Raw genomic sequence first — 17035 nt, 5'->3', positions numbered from 1 at the left:
ATATTAAATAAATTTTTAAAGGTAAAAACATGACTCTCAAATATAAAATGAACTCGTGTCCAAGACTGTCCTGAAGTCACTGCTAATGAAAGAAGCAGTATGATGTTAGAGCAGATGCAAAGGCAGAGAACATAGGAAACATAAGCCCACGAGGAAAACCGAAACACAGCCGCCCGCCCTGCGGGAGGCTGCTCGGCCTCCACGACCGCGACCACATTCATCACGCACAACCTGCATTTTCTATGATCAAGAATCTCTGCCGTCAGCTCTCCACAACGTACAGGTAGAACGGCTCAAAGACCAATGAAAGGCAGAACTAACCCAAATGAGTGGCCAAATTCACAGTCATTCACAACTTTTCCTGACCATTGGAAGGAGGGGAGGGAGAAAGAGAGGAAAAAGGCTTTTGCATCAGAAGGCCCTCAGGCTCACCACCACCATCGCCTACTCATAAAGTGCCCTGAGCAAGTCACTCGGTTTCCGGATCTGTATGAAAGCAGCGAGCTGCCTTGCGGGCCACACGCACAGCTCAGGGACCTAATGAGTTGCGGTCATCCTGTCCGAGCTACTTAAACAGCAGCCAGAACACCTGAGGGTCCTTCATTTGCTTTCACTGTAAAGTCACGGAGTTAGACTTGAATTTCCTTTTCAGTATGCAAATTCTATGGCTATAAATGTTACATCCTCCATGAAGGCTGATCAATCATAATAACCGGACCTGAATCCCTCCCTTCTCTCCTGTAAGTTATCCACCTCCTATGCCCGCTCTGTATTAGAACATTTGCTTTCTCCTTATTCCCCATCCCATCCACCGGAGATGAAATAAAGTCCTTGAGGGCAGAAACAAGTTGAGCAACATTTGAGTCTCGGCACCCAGCCTGATGCTTGGCACATCATAAGCAGTCAACAAATATTTTGAAATGAACCTAAAAAAAAGATAGATTAAAAACACCTCACACCTGGTAGAATGAGCAATATCGAAAAGACAAGAAATAACTGTCGGCGAGGATGCAAACTGGTGCAGCCACTACGGAAAACAGTATGGAGCTTCCTCAAAAATTCAAAAGTAGGACTACCTTACGACCCAGCGATTCCACTTCTGGGTATTTATCTGAATGAAACAAAAACACTAACTCGAAAAGATCTCTGCACCCCCATGTTCACTGCAGCATTATTTACAATAGCCAAGATATGGAAACAACCTAAGTGTCCATTGATGGATGAATGGATAAAGAAAATGTGATAAGTACAATGGAATATTATTTAGCCATAAAAAAAAAATAATGAAACCTTGCCAGTTGCAACAACATGGATAGACCTTGAGGGCATTATGCTAAGTGAAATAAGTCAGAGATAAATACTGTATGATCTCACTTATATGTGGAATCTAAAAACAAAATCGAGTTCATAGAGAGAACAGATGGTGACTGCCGGGGGCAGAGGGTGGGGGTGGGTAAAAACTACAAAAGTTCCTGTTATAAAATAAATAAGTTATGAGAATGTAATGTGCAGCATAGTGACTATAGTTAATAACACTGGGTTATATATTTGAAAGCCGCTAGGGGAATAAATTTTAAAAGTTCTCATCACAAGAAAAAAATATTTTGTAACTGTGATGATGGATGTTAAGTCACTGTGGGGATCATTCTGCAGTCTGTGCAAATACTGAATCATTATGCTGTACACCAGAAACTAATGTAATGTGTCAGTTATACCTCAGATACACACCTGCACACATACACACGCACGTACATACGAAAGCGGTCCCACAGGAAACAGAGGCAGACGGAGTGCTGCAGCAGGAAGCGTAGGACCACAGTTCTCTCCTCCCCTTGGCCAGGTCGTGTACGTGGGACTTGCATCGGGCCGCGCTGGCAGGCTTCTCTGGGCAGTGCTGTTCTGTGTAGCAGCAGCGGCACCTCTGTACTCAGTAATGACGCCCCATCTTCAGGAGGTGATGCCCCCTCCTTTACTGTCACAAAGAGGACTACAGCAGAACTGGATGCTTTAAGCTTCTCTGACAGCCATCAATCAGAAACAATTCATCTCAGCCTTTCACTTGTCTGTGACTCAAGAAGAAATGTTCTCCTGACATTCCAGTGAACCCACAAGCAGATCTTGCTAACAAACCACGACTCCCAACCCCAGGCACAGTCCTCGAATACAAATCACGTCAGACGCACCCAGGACCAAAGTGGACGGAGGGGCCGTTCGAAAAGAACAAGGAGAGAGGTGAAAGGGCATCAAGGACCAAATCCAGCAAGAGTCACTGTGCACGTGTTTCTGCTGGGTTTTTCGCGTGCCTGTTATCCTCCGACACGTTATTCTCTCACAGGCGGGAAGACGTGTCCGGCCACATGGACTCATCGCTGTGTATCCCTGACACAGAGTTCTTTAAAACAGCATCTGGTTTTTTTTAAAGGCACTTTTAAATGCATTGTTACCCCTTATTCTGTTCTACCAATTTCCACTGACCCAAAAATAACATGAATAAAATTCTCAGAAACTGCAAGCGGAATTTGGGGGCATTTTCAGAGAACCGTGTGGCATTTTACTGAAGCTTTAATTCTTGTCTTCCATGTTGTCCCGCATTCGGAATGCTGTCCTTGGCGTCATTTTCTCATCCTCCACGATCTCTACTCTGCTCTTACAGCCACTTATCCACCTGGCAGAGGCGGTGCCTTTGGCCCCCGTCATGGCCACGGTGTCACGTCCTCGCCTCTTGTTCTCTGAGTTTACAGGGAGCACAGTCCCCACAGGACCACGAGCTCACCGCCCCCAAGGGGGTGTGGATGCGGGTCCACTCCTCAGCACCCCGCTCTCTGGGCGTCTCCGGCCTCCAAGGCCCCTCCTCCACACCCACACACAGACACACTAATACACACCCACACACCCACACCAACACTCCTACACACACCTATACACACACACTCATACACACAGCTACACACACTCATACACACATTTACACACTCAGACACACACCTACATGCTTACACACCTACACACAGATACACTCATACACACCCACACACTCACACACGTACAGAAACACTCATACAGCTACACACCCACACCTACACACTTATACACACACTCATACACACACCTACACACCTACACAGCCACAGACACACATACACACACCTACACAGCCGCACACCCACACACCGGTGATGCCGTGAACAAACACACCCAGCTCGCGCCTCACGGGTGAAGGCGACCTAGCATCTTTGGACGCCACCGCTGTGTGTGCTCGGCGTCTCACTCACTGCCTCACAGAAGCGGCGCAGGTCACTCCCCTCCACGTGTCGCTGAGGGGCTGGCTGCGTGTGGCAGTCACCCTGGGAGGCACCAGCAGCCCAAGAGATGCACACGTCACACTGGAGAGTCCAGGCCGGCGCGCACACAGCGCGGCCTCGGCTTCGCAGCCCCAGGCACTGGGGTCTGGGGGAGGGAAGCCGCGGGTCCTGGGGCCTCTGGCCGGGGCCGAACCCCGCTTTGCCGCCCGCATCTGCAAACAGGGGCCAGAGGCTGCGCCTCTTGGTGCCACCTCCGAGGGAGCCTGCGAGGTCTTCACGACAAGATGCACGTGGAAGCCTGGGCGCAGACGTGCTGGGCGGCTCGGGCAACGAATCCGCAGGAAGCGAGTCACCGATGGGGAGCAGGTGAGGGGAGCAGATGACTACAGGGAGCGGTAGGGCCTGCTGACCTCAGGGAGAAGGACGCCCCCACCCCCACCGAGAGACACGGGGAGCGCTTCCGTGGGCCTCTGGGCTGCGCAGACGCGCCCCACCCTCCCCCGCCCCCCCCCCTCCCGGCCCCCTAACGATCTGGGAGAACGTGGTGCCGCTTCGCAATTTAGGCTTGTCTCTGGCCCTGTCACGGTAGAAATGGCATCGCTCACAGCCAGCTCGCCCCCAAGCCCTGTCACCTACTCCTTTCAAAAAACAAAAATGAAAAACCCAAAGTACTGGAAACAGGAAAGAGACCAACACTTCACTGCTACCCATGAACTGTTTTAATAGGATTTCACTTGAGGGTTAAAATTTGGTACAAAGAGAACTATGTGATTTCACTCATGTGTGGGATATAAAACTAAAAGCAACAAAATGATCAAGAGAAACAAAAACTCACAGACACTGGTCACAGTTTAATAGTGACCAGAGAGAATGGGAAGCTAAGGTGAACAGGGGTCAAACACTTGGTGACAAAGAGAGAGGTGATGCTGGGTGGTGAACACACAGTGCAGTGTACAGATGACGTATTACTGACTTGTACATGTCAAACTCACATGATTTTATAAACCAATGTTAATCCAATTAAAAAATGTTAACTCAAAATAAAGAAATACCAAGTAACAGCTTTCCTTGTATGTGTGTGTGTGTCCAAAATTTTCTCAAGAAAATGTCTCTGAATATGAAGCAAATACTCAGTCCAGTGAAATCTAAAAGAAGTTAAATCATAATTCCCTTTACTTTGATAACCAGAAAGCCTCTGTGGAAAATAACTAAGCATGATTTTTAATGGCTATAAAATCAGTGTGACATTTAATACTCGCTTTAACAATATCCCAATTTACTCATTTACTTAACACTAAAGATTTTATTTTTCTGTAATTTGTCCTTTTTGTTTTTTTTTTGTCCTCTCAAAATATACCTTTTAGTTTACATATTTGGTTATGTCTTAAATATGAGTGAAATTCATGGGTCCGTGTGAGCATTATGAGTCAGAATCTAAATTCAGAAGAAAATAATTAAAATTTTCATTAGAAGCAGAATGAATGCACAAAAAGTCTTTTAAATGAAAGAAAATGTCTCTGAATTTATTTAAGTTAAAAGTGTCACCACAGCAGAACATCTAGTTGTCCCGGCCACAGTGATGGGCGCATGTGACCTGTGTCCCTCGCGGAACCATCACACACAAGCTTCCCTTGCATGCTGAGAATGTGTCCCCGGGAACAGGCGTGTGCTCACGGCACCCCTCGGGCCCCTCCTGCCTCCGGCCCCTGCAGCTCTGCGGTCCGGCTCACTCTGCACTGCATCCTCCTTGGCTCCCAGCTAGAGTTAAGGTTATTCTGAGAGGATGTCCTCCCTGGGGCCCGGGGGCGTGGCCACAACCTCCCCCTCCTCCACCTCTAGAAGGGACCTCGAGCCACTCTCCTGGCCTGCTGCTCCTGCCCACTTCCCTTGTACTGATTCCTGTTCTCTCCTAATTAGGGGAGGGGAAAGGGAGGGCTCTTTTCTCTTGTCCTGTCTTCCATTCGCCATAAGACTCCTGTCAGATTTGCCCTTGAACACTGCGCTAAGCATCATGGGAAACGAAGCCCCCCCAACATGGTCGCAGCCTCCCACAGAGAATGAGGGACCAAAATTAGAGCCACAGATAAGCGATGAAATGTGCAGCTCCGGGAAGCTGAAGAGATGGTCAAGGAAAGAGACATGAGAACGGGCCGGAGTGACACAGGAAAGCTCCGTGCAGGGTGCGGACTTGAGTCAGATGTCAAGGGTCAGACTGTGGACAGTCAGAAGCCCAGCAGCAGAGACAGACCGCCTTGCAGGGAGCTGGGACTGAGGCGCGCCGGCACGCACTCAGGGTCTTGCAGGATGCAAAGGGCAAGTGACTCCAAGGTGGGCAGCTGGTGGGGGAAGGGCACGATGGAAGCCAGGATGAGTAGTGCGTGCGAAGGAAGTCGACCCCTGAGCCAGGCGGCCAAGGGAAACAGGACGCGGGCTGACGACAAACTAGATCCAAGGGAGAGAAAAGCTGATGCACTGAGCACCTCGCGTGGGCCAGGCACTGTGACTGGTTTCTCACACAAATTCTGTCAAATGACCTCAAAACATTCCTCTGAGAAGGCTAATATTACCTTGATTTTAAGGGAAATTTTAAGTTTTTCTTGCTTCCATAAAGCTAGGTACTGGTGGATTCAGGCCTCAGACCCAGGTCTTCTGAAGGTCATGATCTGGTGTTTCTAAGCCAGAGACTGAAATGGTAATGCCGCTGGCCAACACAGAGCCACCTAGGGGACCATGTGAGCTCTGGTCAGTGTGTCCAGCGGTAAGAGGGGGGGTCAGACTAGAGGTGTGGGGAGGTGGGAATACGGGGCCAAGGGCCGTCAGAGCTGTGGCTGGTTCCTTCTGCAGGAAAGAACGGCTTTGGGCGGGTGCCTGTCATGTCTATAGTTCTCAGCTGGATGAAGTCACTGTGACGTCTTTTCGAACTAGTGCTCCGAGGGTGGTCCAAGCTCTGTGGAACAGATAAGCTCACAAAGGCAAGAGCGATGGAACAGAAAATAGGAATGTTTGGGACTAACCAGACCTGGAGAAGAGGAGTAAAAACCCCAACAAAGCACGAGCAGATGTGTACAAAAATAGCTCAGACTACGCGGCATCTCTGAAACCAAGCGGGGAGCTGGGAAGCGGAGGGCAGTTAGTGGCCTTCAAGGGACCGAAGGGAACGGGGCGCAGAGACATATCCCCATTTGGAGGAGGAGGTTCCTGGTGACACCGACACGGTGGATTTAATGGAAGCTGACATGGTGACAAGGCAGGGACTGCAGCTGGAGGAGGCACCAGGGTCAAACACGGAAACCTTAAGGTGGGGGGATCCACGTGACCCAAGGTCCACCAACAGAATCAAGGGGAGGAGGAGGCAGAGAAAGTGTGGAACTCAACGCGGTCCCCGTCCTGGACCAGGGGGCAGGTGCTGAGACCAGGGACACACAAAGGACTGAAACTCAGGACAGAAGGAAAGAAGCTGCTTTGTCAGCAACTGAAGGACAAGAGGGCGGATCTGGATGGTGAGCCCCGCGAGGGAGAAGATGAGGTAACATGGATGGGGGGCTCAAATCTAGTCCATAAGAGAGAAGAGTGTGCTGGCAACTTCTGACAATTCTTTGGAGATTTTCACACACTATGCCTCTGTTATAGACGGAGTGTTTGCACCACCCCAAAACTCATGTGTCGAAACTCTAACTCCGAGTGGGATGCTGTTAGAAGGTGGAGCATTTGGAGGTTGTTAGGTCATAAGGGTGGGACCCTCGTGAATGGGATCTGCGCCCTTATAAGGAGAAATGTGAGAGAGATAATTTCCCTCAGCCATAGAGGGCACAAGAGGACAGCCATCTGCAAACCAGGGAGCAGGTCGTCACATGCTGGACTCACTTGCTTGGTCTTAGACGCCCCAACCTCCAGATAAATGACTGTTGTTGAAGCCACCCAGTCTGTGGTACTCTGTTAGAGCAGCCTGGACTAAGCCACTGATTTGGGGGTGATATGGGCCAAATCATCTCCCCCCCTTTGAGCTTTAGTTTCCTATCTGCAAAATGATGGGGGTGAGGCATCGGGGGTGGACTGGGGGGTGTCTTTAAAGGTCTCTTCCTGCCCTGATCTCCTCGAGTTTATACATGTGCTTCTTTCCCTTCTCATTGTTCCATGCCAGCCTCTACATCTTTTCTTTGCGACTGTAATAGCAGATCCCATCTCTCCTCGTTTGGGACACTTCCTTAACACCTAACATCATGCAAATGGAAGTGTTTCTGAATTAATAAGTTTCAGGGACAAAAGTGTGCCTCATCCTCTCCCACCTCCCCAAAGGCTACCTGCGGAAGCACAGTTACCGGCGGTTGTAACACTTTCTCGGGTAATTCGACCTTCACAAAAATGCTTATCTAAAGCCAAAGTACAAGTAAAATCCAATGTCAAGTAAACTAGTGCGCTCAGTGTTTCAGATCCCGCCCTTCGCGCCAGTATGTACACGTCAATTTCCAAGAGGAAAAAAGGTAAGTCCGATGACACACGCGCGGGAGGGCTTTCCATCGGCTCCTTGAAAAGAACGCCACAGTGCGTACCTCTCTAACGCTCTCCGCGCCTTCGTCATCAAGGGAGCAGGGACCAAGTCCCCACTGCTCACCCAGGGTCTCTCATTTGTCCTGTGGCATTCCTTCCGCTGAGAACACTGACTGCACATCCTGTTTGCTGTCAGCCTAAAACATACTGGAGCAACTGATGAAGCCCCCGCTCCCAGAGAGGACATTAGCCTACGAACTGGGTCTCAGCCCTCGTTCCGCACTGCTGAGCTCCGACATCGTGCAATTAGCCTCCCTGTGCCTCAACGAACTGGGGCTAAGCGTTCCAGCCCCATCGATTCAGGGTTGTGCGTTGGCATTTGTGCTTCATGAGTGTTCCTATTAATTGCTGACTACTTTCTAAGAGGCTTCCTGTCATTACTGAGCAAGATGGATAAGCACTGAGTAGAAATCTACTGTGAAATAGCTAATCCTGCAAAAGAAGGACAGGGGAAAGCTAAAAGCATTCCCATGGGAAAGATTTTTGCAGGTGGGGCTGTTTTAAGTCTCAGTCTATTCTTAAATACACAACTACATGACACAGTGTACCTACGCCAGAAGTAACCCAACAGTGCTTACACAAATGAAAGAAAGGCAAAGTACTTAGAAAAATCAACCCTTGCCCAAGGTCATTTTACATCATGGTTTTCTCAAAGTCAAAGAATTCCTTCTGTATAATTGCATAAGACTGACGAAAAGAGGACTGTACCTAAAAAGAGCCATGTTTTTAAATACCACTTTGTAGTCCATTGCTACACTGGTAAGTTAATAAAATTTTTTAAATAAAATAAACCATGCATTCCAAATCATGTGTATGTCTGGATATGACAGTCAACAAACCCATCAAGGGCTGAGGGCGCATTTTATGATAGATCCTTCTCGGTGTCCCAGCACACCCAGAGTTTACACATCCGTATTCTCAGTTTCTCTCTGAGATAAACACACCAGGGTGGGCATACTTCCAGCTGGTGGGGAAGCCACCGAATCAAAGAGGAGTGTTCTGCATAACCATTTGAAAGAGATACCAGCAAACTCAGAACTGCATAGTGGAAGGGAGCCGGGAGAGGGCCTGCCCTGGGCTCAACAGTGATGAAACTCCCCTTCACAAATGAAGAATTAATTCACAGCAGTGGACATAAATCATGGGCACGGCCCATTAAAGATTTCACCTTTCCTTTCCCTAACAGTGATCGTGGACCTCTTCTAGAGGAAGCAGGGGGGAAAAGCCTCTGTGGACAGAAGGACGCCAAAGACGCCTCTGTGAGCTGCACTCATCAAGAAAAATCCAAGAGAACACTTACAGTGCTCTGATCAGAAAAGATGAAGCATCTGGTCAACTTCACAATCACCATCTCTTAATAACTGGTTGATTTTCTTCTTTTTTAAGCATAAAAGCTTCATGCATAATCTGTAACTATTTTATCTAATGTACAGATTGTTAATACTCCCTAGCTATCTCCTAAGAAAGAAAGAAAGAAAGAAGAAAGAAAGAAAGAAAGAAAGAAAGAAAGAAAGAAAGAAAGATTCAAATGGACAAGATTGCACACAATAGAGAAGTAAATGCCCCAGAAAAAGAGAGAATTTACTATAAGAACTACATTCTCTCTGATACTAGCTGTTAACATTTCTGAACCATTAACATTCTCAGGTTAAGAGAATAAAATGGAAGGAAGCAGGAAAGGCAGGACAGAGGACTGGTGAAGGATTTGAGAATTTCCATATTAAAAGTGTAAAATGTAGAGGAAAAGGCAGGCATATTTTCCTTTTAGATGTTAATACCACCAAAAAAAAATCCCCCTGCTCCCCTGTGCTCTTCCTTCAAGGTCATTTATCATCAGCACAACAACCTACAGATGCTTTACTAAAAGAACAAGGCCAGCCGGGACTGCCAGACCCAGGCCCAGCACCCACTTATCAGAGGTGTTGCTGAGGCTGACAGGCAGCTGTCTAGGGGCACAGGCTTGACCTTACTTTATATGTGCACAACCAACCAGCAAGCCCAGGACCTCCCCATTAAGTATTCTGATAACAGCTCCTCCCTGATCTGGGCTTAACATTTAAGCCTGCAGGAAGCCCTAAGTGCATGAAGCCTTCCAAAATATGCTAGCTAATTTTAACCCTACAGAGTTTGGGGGGAAAAAATGAATTTAAAAATTACACAGCAACTAAATATTTTGCCACTGAACAAAAGATCTCATAGCTTTGAGAAACATCTTTTCATGTGGCTTTTAAAATTTTTTTAAACCTTATAAACAGTTTTCCACTAAATAAAATACCTGTATTACTAGCAGGCTCCCCAGCTGGGCCCCAACAGCACTGGTAACGGTGCACACTGGCCCTCTGATGCCACCCTGGATTTCACCCTTTCCGAAGGCCCTTCCCCCCTTGACGCAAAGAATGAGTGCCAAAAAAAAAAAAAAAAAACATAAGAGCAGAAAGAGAAAAACGGTCATTTACGAAATTCTTGGACAAATGTACTGTTGTCAGCTGCTGAGCACCCAAACCCGTAAAGACTATTGCGCACACCTAAAAGTTACTGTTTGGTTAATGTTTCAAAATTTAAATATCTCTATGACTTTCTGTGAGAGTGGAGGTGACTGTGCCTGGGAAGAGACATCTTTTCCTCTGCTGAAGAAAGAAGTGGCATCGGGCGCTGCAGTGCTGGGCGGGGCGGAGGGCTCCGGTCGGGGACGAGGCCGGAGTGGAGGGAAAGGCTGCCGAGAACGCGAACTGGGGTGTTCCCGGCGCGCGGGGAGGCGCTGGGTTCCCGGCCTGGGGAGTGAGTGTCCGCGGCGGCCGAACGCAGCGCGAGGAGGAGCGGGGCTGCGGGAGGAAACCGGTCCTCGAGCGGAGCCAACCTGCCCCGCTGCCCTCGCGCACACACGCACACTCACAGGCACACTCACACACTCCGCTGTGCTCGGCATCACACAGCAGCCTTGGGGGAACCGCACGGGCGCAGTGCCCCCGCCCCTCCACCTTCCGCACGCGGTCCCAGCACCGCGGCGCAGCGCGCGAGGCGGTGACCACGGAGGCGACCCCGACCCCTTGCAGCCCCTGGCCTGGTGGCGACCTCGGGCAACGTCCTGCACCCCCTCCCGGCGACCGCGGCGCGCGCTGCGCCAAGCGGCCGGATCGCGGCGCGTGAGGACGCGGGGCCAGCCGACAGCCCGAGACCCCGGCCCCGCGTCCACGGCTGCCCGCGCCCCGGCCGCCCGGACTGGCCTCCTGCTCCCCCCGCGCGGCAGCCCCAAGGCGCGGTGCCCGGTGCCTCGCCGAGCCCGTGCGCCCCCGCCCGCCGCGCTCCGTGCCCCGCTGTCCACACGCGCACGGACACGCAGCCCGCCTCCCTCGCCCAGCCCGGACACCTGCACGCCCGGGGCCGCCTCCCCTCCGCGTCCCCGGACACCCCCGCCCGCTGCCACTCTGCCCAGACCCCGCTGGGGCCGCGCGGCGCCTCCCCCGGGGACACGCGGGGCGCGCTTACAGTCCTCAGGAACTGGATCTCGTCCTCGCCCTCGCCCCCATCGGCCATGGCTCCTGCCTGCTGGTCCGGCCGCTGCTCCCGCTGCCGCTGCGGCCGCCCCTGCCCGGAGCCGGGTGGAGGGGCCGGGCGCCGGTGCGGAGCGCGGGCGGCCCTGCTGCACCGCGGAGGCGGCGGCGGCGGGCGGGGCCTCCCTGCGCGGCGCGGCGCGGAGGGGGACGCGGGACCCGCACCCGGCGCGGCCGCAGCGGCGACTGCTCGGCCGGCTCCGCGGCCAGCGAGTGCGCGGGGCGGGCGGCGCGGGGCGCGCGGGGGCGGAGCGGGGGCGGCGGGAGGGCCGGCCCCTCGGCTGCAGGTGATCCGCAGCCGCTCCCCGCCGCCCGAGCCCGGGCCAGCGCCGCGTACTGGCCGCGCCGGGTATCGGGCTGGGGCGCCCTGGCGCGGGCGCAGCTCCACCTGCGCCCCTGTTCACCTGCCCCTCGGCCCTCAAACCCGGGGCTCGGCGACCCTCCTCCCGGAGGGGCTGCGGCAGGAACGTGCACAGCACTGCAGGGTGTGCGCGACAGTCCCCTTTCATCGGGTGCACGGAGCGGGTAATCTCCAAGTAGAGGATACCCGACAGTATTTTACATTTGGATTGCCTTTGCTCCCCATCCACATGAGAATTCATCAGTATCTAGTTTCGGGGTGCCACGCTTTCGCAGATTAACAATGCAAAGTCATGGTACACGGAACCCCAACAAACCATTCAGCGACTACGTGGCGAGTGCCGGTGCCAGGCACTGTGGTGCGAGGCAGCAGAGAAGTGCAAGCCGTAATTCCAGAAGGAATTGCAGTGAAGGGTGGGCCATGTCTATGCGACTCGCTGACGAGCTCGCAACTCAGACTGGGGCACCATCACCCTCACTATACAGCCCGTTATTTCTGAAGAAACGCCACCGCTCCACGACACATCTCAACCTCTGGCTCTCGCAATCCTTCAAGCTATGTAGCCCACCAAATCACCATTTACCAAACGTCTGCGAGTAGGACAAGGCAGGGTCCCAGACAATTTGGACAAGAAAGCATTCATCTCTTGTTCCCAGTCCACAGCCGTTTCATTTAAGATACATGGAAATGAGTACACGCAAAGCAAAGGCTCCCCGGTCCGTCTACCCAGGTGCAGGGGCTGCAAAACCCAGGTGCTGCATCCATTTACCCGCGTCTCATATTTGCAGCATCTAGTTATTAAAACCTACCAGTAAGTTCTATGCAGCTTACATTTTATTTAGGCTTTCATTAATTTTATAGTGACTGAGCCACTTTTACATATTTCCAGTAGAATGAACAGCATAGAGAATGTCTACAAAAAAAAAAAAAAAAACTCTCCCTTCTGGTGAGAGCAGCAATGCTCTGCTCTCTACCATACTAGCTGTCCTAAGTGCTTGACACATGCTGCGTACTGATCCACGATGACTAACCAGTTCTTAAACCATTATAACTTGACTCTTTACTAGGAGGGAGCAATCCAGGAGCCCACGAAAGATACAATATGACTATTTTCTGAAACTGGCTAATAATTTATGTTAAATAATTTGATCTTCCAAACCTATGACATATCAAATCAACCTTCCTCAAAAAGTATCTCATGAGAACTACTCATGGACAGTTTATTTAAAATAAATATCCATACTTTGAGTGGGAGCAACCCCCTTCCACCCATGTGATAGGTAAAATATTGTATCATTTCAAACTCACCAGTTTTTCTTCCTGACTTTTTAACTAGGCTGTCGACCTTTCTAGCAAGAGCTACATTTATTATTTCTTTAATTCTCTCAGCATAAGTGATATAATGCTGCATGGCCAAGGTACTCAATAATTATTATTCACCGTATATGGTCTTCAGCAGCAAACAGAGTAGAGAAAGTCTATGAAATATGCTATTTATGTGGACTTTAAGACACATAAATACCATACTAATGAGGTTTATAGACCTCTAATCTGTACTAAAACTATAAAATGTTTGAGAAAGATATATGATATTACTTTTGAAAAAGAAAACAGAAAATATAGCAAGTGGTTTAATATTGGTAGTGAGTATATGGATGTAATATTTTTAGTACTGATGTTTTTACATATTTTATATTTATAAAAATTGAGAATTTTCACAAGAAATCTAAAGCTACTAAAAGCTATGGATATATTTTACTTACATTGTTTTTTTTAAACTTGACTGGGCGGTTTAGTTCATCTATGATATCCTAGTTTCTTCTGGTGAAACTGTAGTAAGAAAATGTTTTTTTGACTGGAAAGATCATAGAATGATAGGATGAGAACTAAACTCGATTTCAAATATAATTTTAATTGAGAAAAATAAATGTAATTTAGAGACAGCTTAAAGTTTATGCTCGATGTCTAATTCTTTTTGTACACTTAAGCTATAAGGGATTAGGAGGTACACATTTTCACAGGCACAAAACTAGTTTATAAAATAGAAAAAAAACATTTTGCTTATTTAGAAGTTTCATAAGTATCCAATACCTGATATCTATTGGTTTTGTAATTTTTATTAAAATGTTCCTTTTTGTAAATACATATTACATATAATAGTTTGTTTTGTTTTTTGCTACTGAAATTTTCTTTATTGGAAAAATTTTCTTTATTTTCTTTATACCCAATCAACACTGTGTTCCCATAGCACTTCATTTTAGGACTTCATTAATCATAACATAAAATAGTTTATGGGATAGTTCCATATTTTTCAGTCAAAATTTGGGAAATGTTTTTTTTTTTTTTTTGAATGACCAATTTTATATTCTACAAGGTGGGTAGCGATCATATTTTTTTCACCAGAATTTTTCTATAGTCATCTAATTCAGAATGGGGCAAAGTAGCCCACTGCTCACTTAGCAGGATTCTAGACATTCTTAAAGAAGAAAAAAATTAAAACAGATGTAAGATATTTCATTTTGCTTGACAACTTATTAAACTGGCCAATCATGCATATGAGCATTAGAAAATTAACCTCTTCCTCAAGGATTCTACAGGAAGTCAGCTAAAATACTCAGTGTTACCATTCTAATTCAGCTTCTCTCAGTTAAGATCACATCACTTAAAGATTTAACGCTTCCGGGATTGTCATTGGGTAATTATAAAATTTGAATTGGAGAGGTCCTAAGATCTTGAAGTTTAGCCCATTCCTTGTTAACTGAGACTTCCAATATCAACATCTCCAGGGACAGTTTCATAGAATTTCTTATCCCATTTCAGAACATAACAAACCAAAATTTTAGAAAATTTCCATTTTATTTACATCTTTATTACAAGTATCCTATAATACTGCGGTCCTGACATACACCTGAACTAGGAATGAACGCCAGTAGAGCCCAGGTGCTGACAGCAGCCGGACTGGGGCGGCACGCCCAAAATCTCCAGGTCTGCATTGATGCAGGGTGGCCTCGAACGATGTAGAGGATGAGGGTGATGATGCTGATGATGACAAAGGCACATTTACTGAGCATTTGCTGTGCTCTAGGCATTTTATTTTTGTTTCTTTTCATCTTCACAGCAAGGCCATTTTATAGAAAAGGAAACCAAGGCTTAGAGAAATGAAGCAATTCAACGACAACTGTACAGCTCTGAGGGGTGAGACAGGGTCTTAGAACCCCAAAATCGGAGCTCTATATCAACATTTTCTGTATCACCCCTCCCCCATCCCAGTTCAGTGAGCACAAGAGTCTAGACTAGCAGGAACTAAAAACAGCTCTGCAGCCCCAGGAGGTTTGGTCCTGGTCTCCAGCCAACCCCCGGGGTCCTGCTAGCTCTTGGAATGCCACGTGAGTTCCGGAGAAGGGGACAGGGATCACAATGTGCTCAGAGATGAAATCTAACTTCTACCCTCCTCTGTGATTTGGATTTTAGGGAAAATTAGTTTTTCAAGACCTGAAAGTTATTCGTCAGCATCTTATCAGTTCCATAAATTAGTCTAAAAATTATGATCTAAAAATGGTGACGCCCTAAACTATAATTAGTACTCTGATGTCCAGCGTCAGGAATGAACTGTATGTACAGGATAAAAGTGAACATGATCTCGCTCTTGGGATCAGCAGAGCTCTGGCGTCACAGAGAGGGGTGACTAATCAGCACCTTCTCCACTGGAAGAGGTGATCCTGAGCTGGGATGGGCCCCCCAGAGACGTTTCTAACCCAGATGGCTTCAGTGGCCTCACAGGTAGTTTCATCATGGTTGTCACACACCCCTTGAGGCAGATCTTTGACTCCTCCCTACTATGGACTGAATGTTTCTGTCCCCCTAAAATTCATACTGAGGCCCTACCTCCCATTGAGATGGCATTTGGAGGTGGGACCTTTGGGAGATGACTAGGTTTAGATGAGGTCATGAGGGCGGGGCCCATGATGGGATTTGTGCTCTCATAAGACAAGAAGAAATGGTCACACGAGCACACGGCAAGATGACAACTGCGTACAAGCCAAAAGAAGAGGCCTTTCGCACTTCCCATCTCCAGATAGATAAAAATTTCTATCGTTTTTAAGACACTCAGTTTGTGGGATTTTGTTATGGCAGCCTAGGCAGACTGAGACCCTCCCACCTGCACCACCCCACATCTTCCTGATTCTTGGAGTCACTGACTTTGTAACTAACCTTTCCCTTTTCCTCCTTTGGGCAGTGGGTCATCTTTCAGACCCCCATCAGGATAACCTTCTACAACAATGTTTTCATCTCGTTACTTTCCTGCCCCAGCAAGAACCAGTGAAGAGTGGCTCCGACACCTGCCATACTCCACGCAACCCTCTCTGCCTTGCAGTTGAGACCCTCCAGTACACAGCCTTCCACACACCTTTTCAATATGTATTTCCAAGTACTCCTTGTTTTGCCCCCAAACCAAGCCACTTTTCCTCGGATAAAACGTGTGCCTTGAGCAACCATGCCTCTTCTTTTGCTGTTTCTTCTGCCACCAAGGGCTACAAAATTCTGTCAAAATCTGTTCCAACCTCTAAAGCTTCTGAGCTTTGATTTCTCTAGCCAGAGATGATAACCCCGTCCTGCAGGTCACGGCCCTTCCTCCTACAATGCCAGGATTGACATTGCATGTCTAAGGGTGGGCCCCCACAAAATGCACTAACCACTACCAGAGACGATTCATCTTCTCATAAGGTGCTCATGTTCATGGATGTAATTAAGAATCCTCCCTCCAAGGTCATAGATTACTAGTCACTGCTACTACTCTGTACATAACTTTCCACTTTCATTTTCATTTTAAGAAAATTCCAATTTGAAACACCATTCTTCTTGCTGTCACTTCTCACAGACAGAGGTCATTCATTAACTGCAAGGTACTAAGCACCTCAATGTGTTCACACACAAAGGTAACCCCCAAAACCTCTGGAAACATAGAGTCCATCCCAGAACAGGGCCAACCTCTCCAACGTCTTCCGGGTTTTCACGTATCACCACAGGACACGAGCAGTTTCTTTGAACTCACTCTTCTTTCATCCATTCATCCAAAAAACATTTACTGAGCACCTACTATGTATCAGGCCTTGTCCTCATGAATAAGGCACAGATCCCATGTGTCAGGAGCATTCAACGTTATGAAGAAATATAAAGCAGGATAATGGGGTAGAGAGCAAAAGAAGGGACAGTTTTATAGATAAAATGGAGAGGGACAGCATCGCTGATGAAGTCACATGGCAGCGATGACC

At 48.3% G+C, this 17035-nt stretch overlaps 1 protein-coding gene across 7 annotated transcripts in view; it reads right to left on the bottom strand.

Annotated features, from left to right (window-relative positions):
- RYR2 (ryanodine receptor 2) overlaps positions 1–17035 on the bottom strand; it is a 525506-nt gene that overhangs the window by 490608 nt on the left and 17863 nt on the right. The window contains exon 1 of one of the 7 annotated variants that reach the window (XM_036235622.1): positions 11337–11449. The exons of the other annotated variants lie outside the window; for them this stretch is intronic. Coding sequence (XP_036091515.1) covers positions 11337–11384 — 48 coding nt within the window. The 5' untranslated portion in view covers positions 11385–11449. Of the gene's footprint in view, positions 1–11336; positions 11450–17035 lie in introns of those variants that run through there. 7 annotated transcript variants of the gene reach the window in all.

Source organism: Rousettus aegyptiacus, unplaced genomic scaffold (genome assembly GCF_014176215.1).
Source record: "Rousettus aegyptiacus isolate mRouAeg1 unplaced genomic scaffold, mRouAeg1.p scaffold_m13_p_18, whole genome shotgun sequence".
NCBI classification, from domain to species: Eukaryota; Metazoa; Chordata; class Mammalia; order Chiroptera; family Pteropodidae; genus Rousettus; species Rousettus aegyptiacus.
The sequence above is the reverse complement of the archived record's forward strand: the minus strand, read 5'-3'. Positions and strand labels throughout refer to the sequence as shown.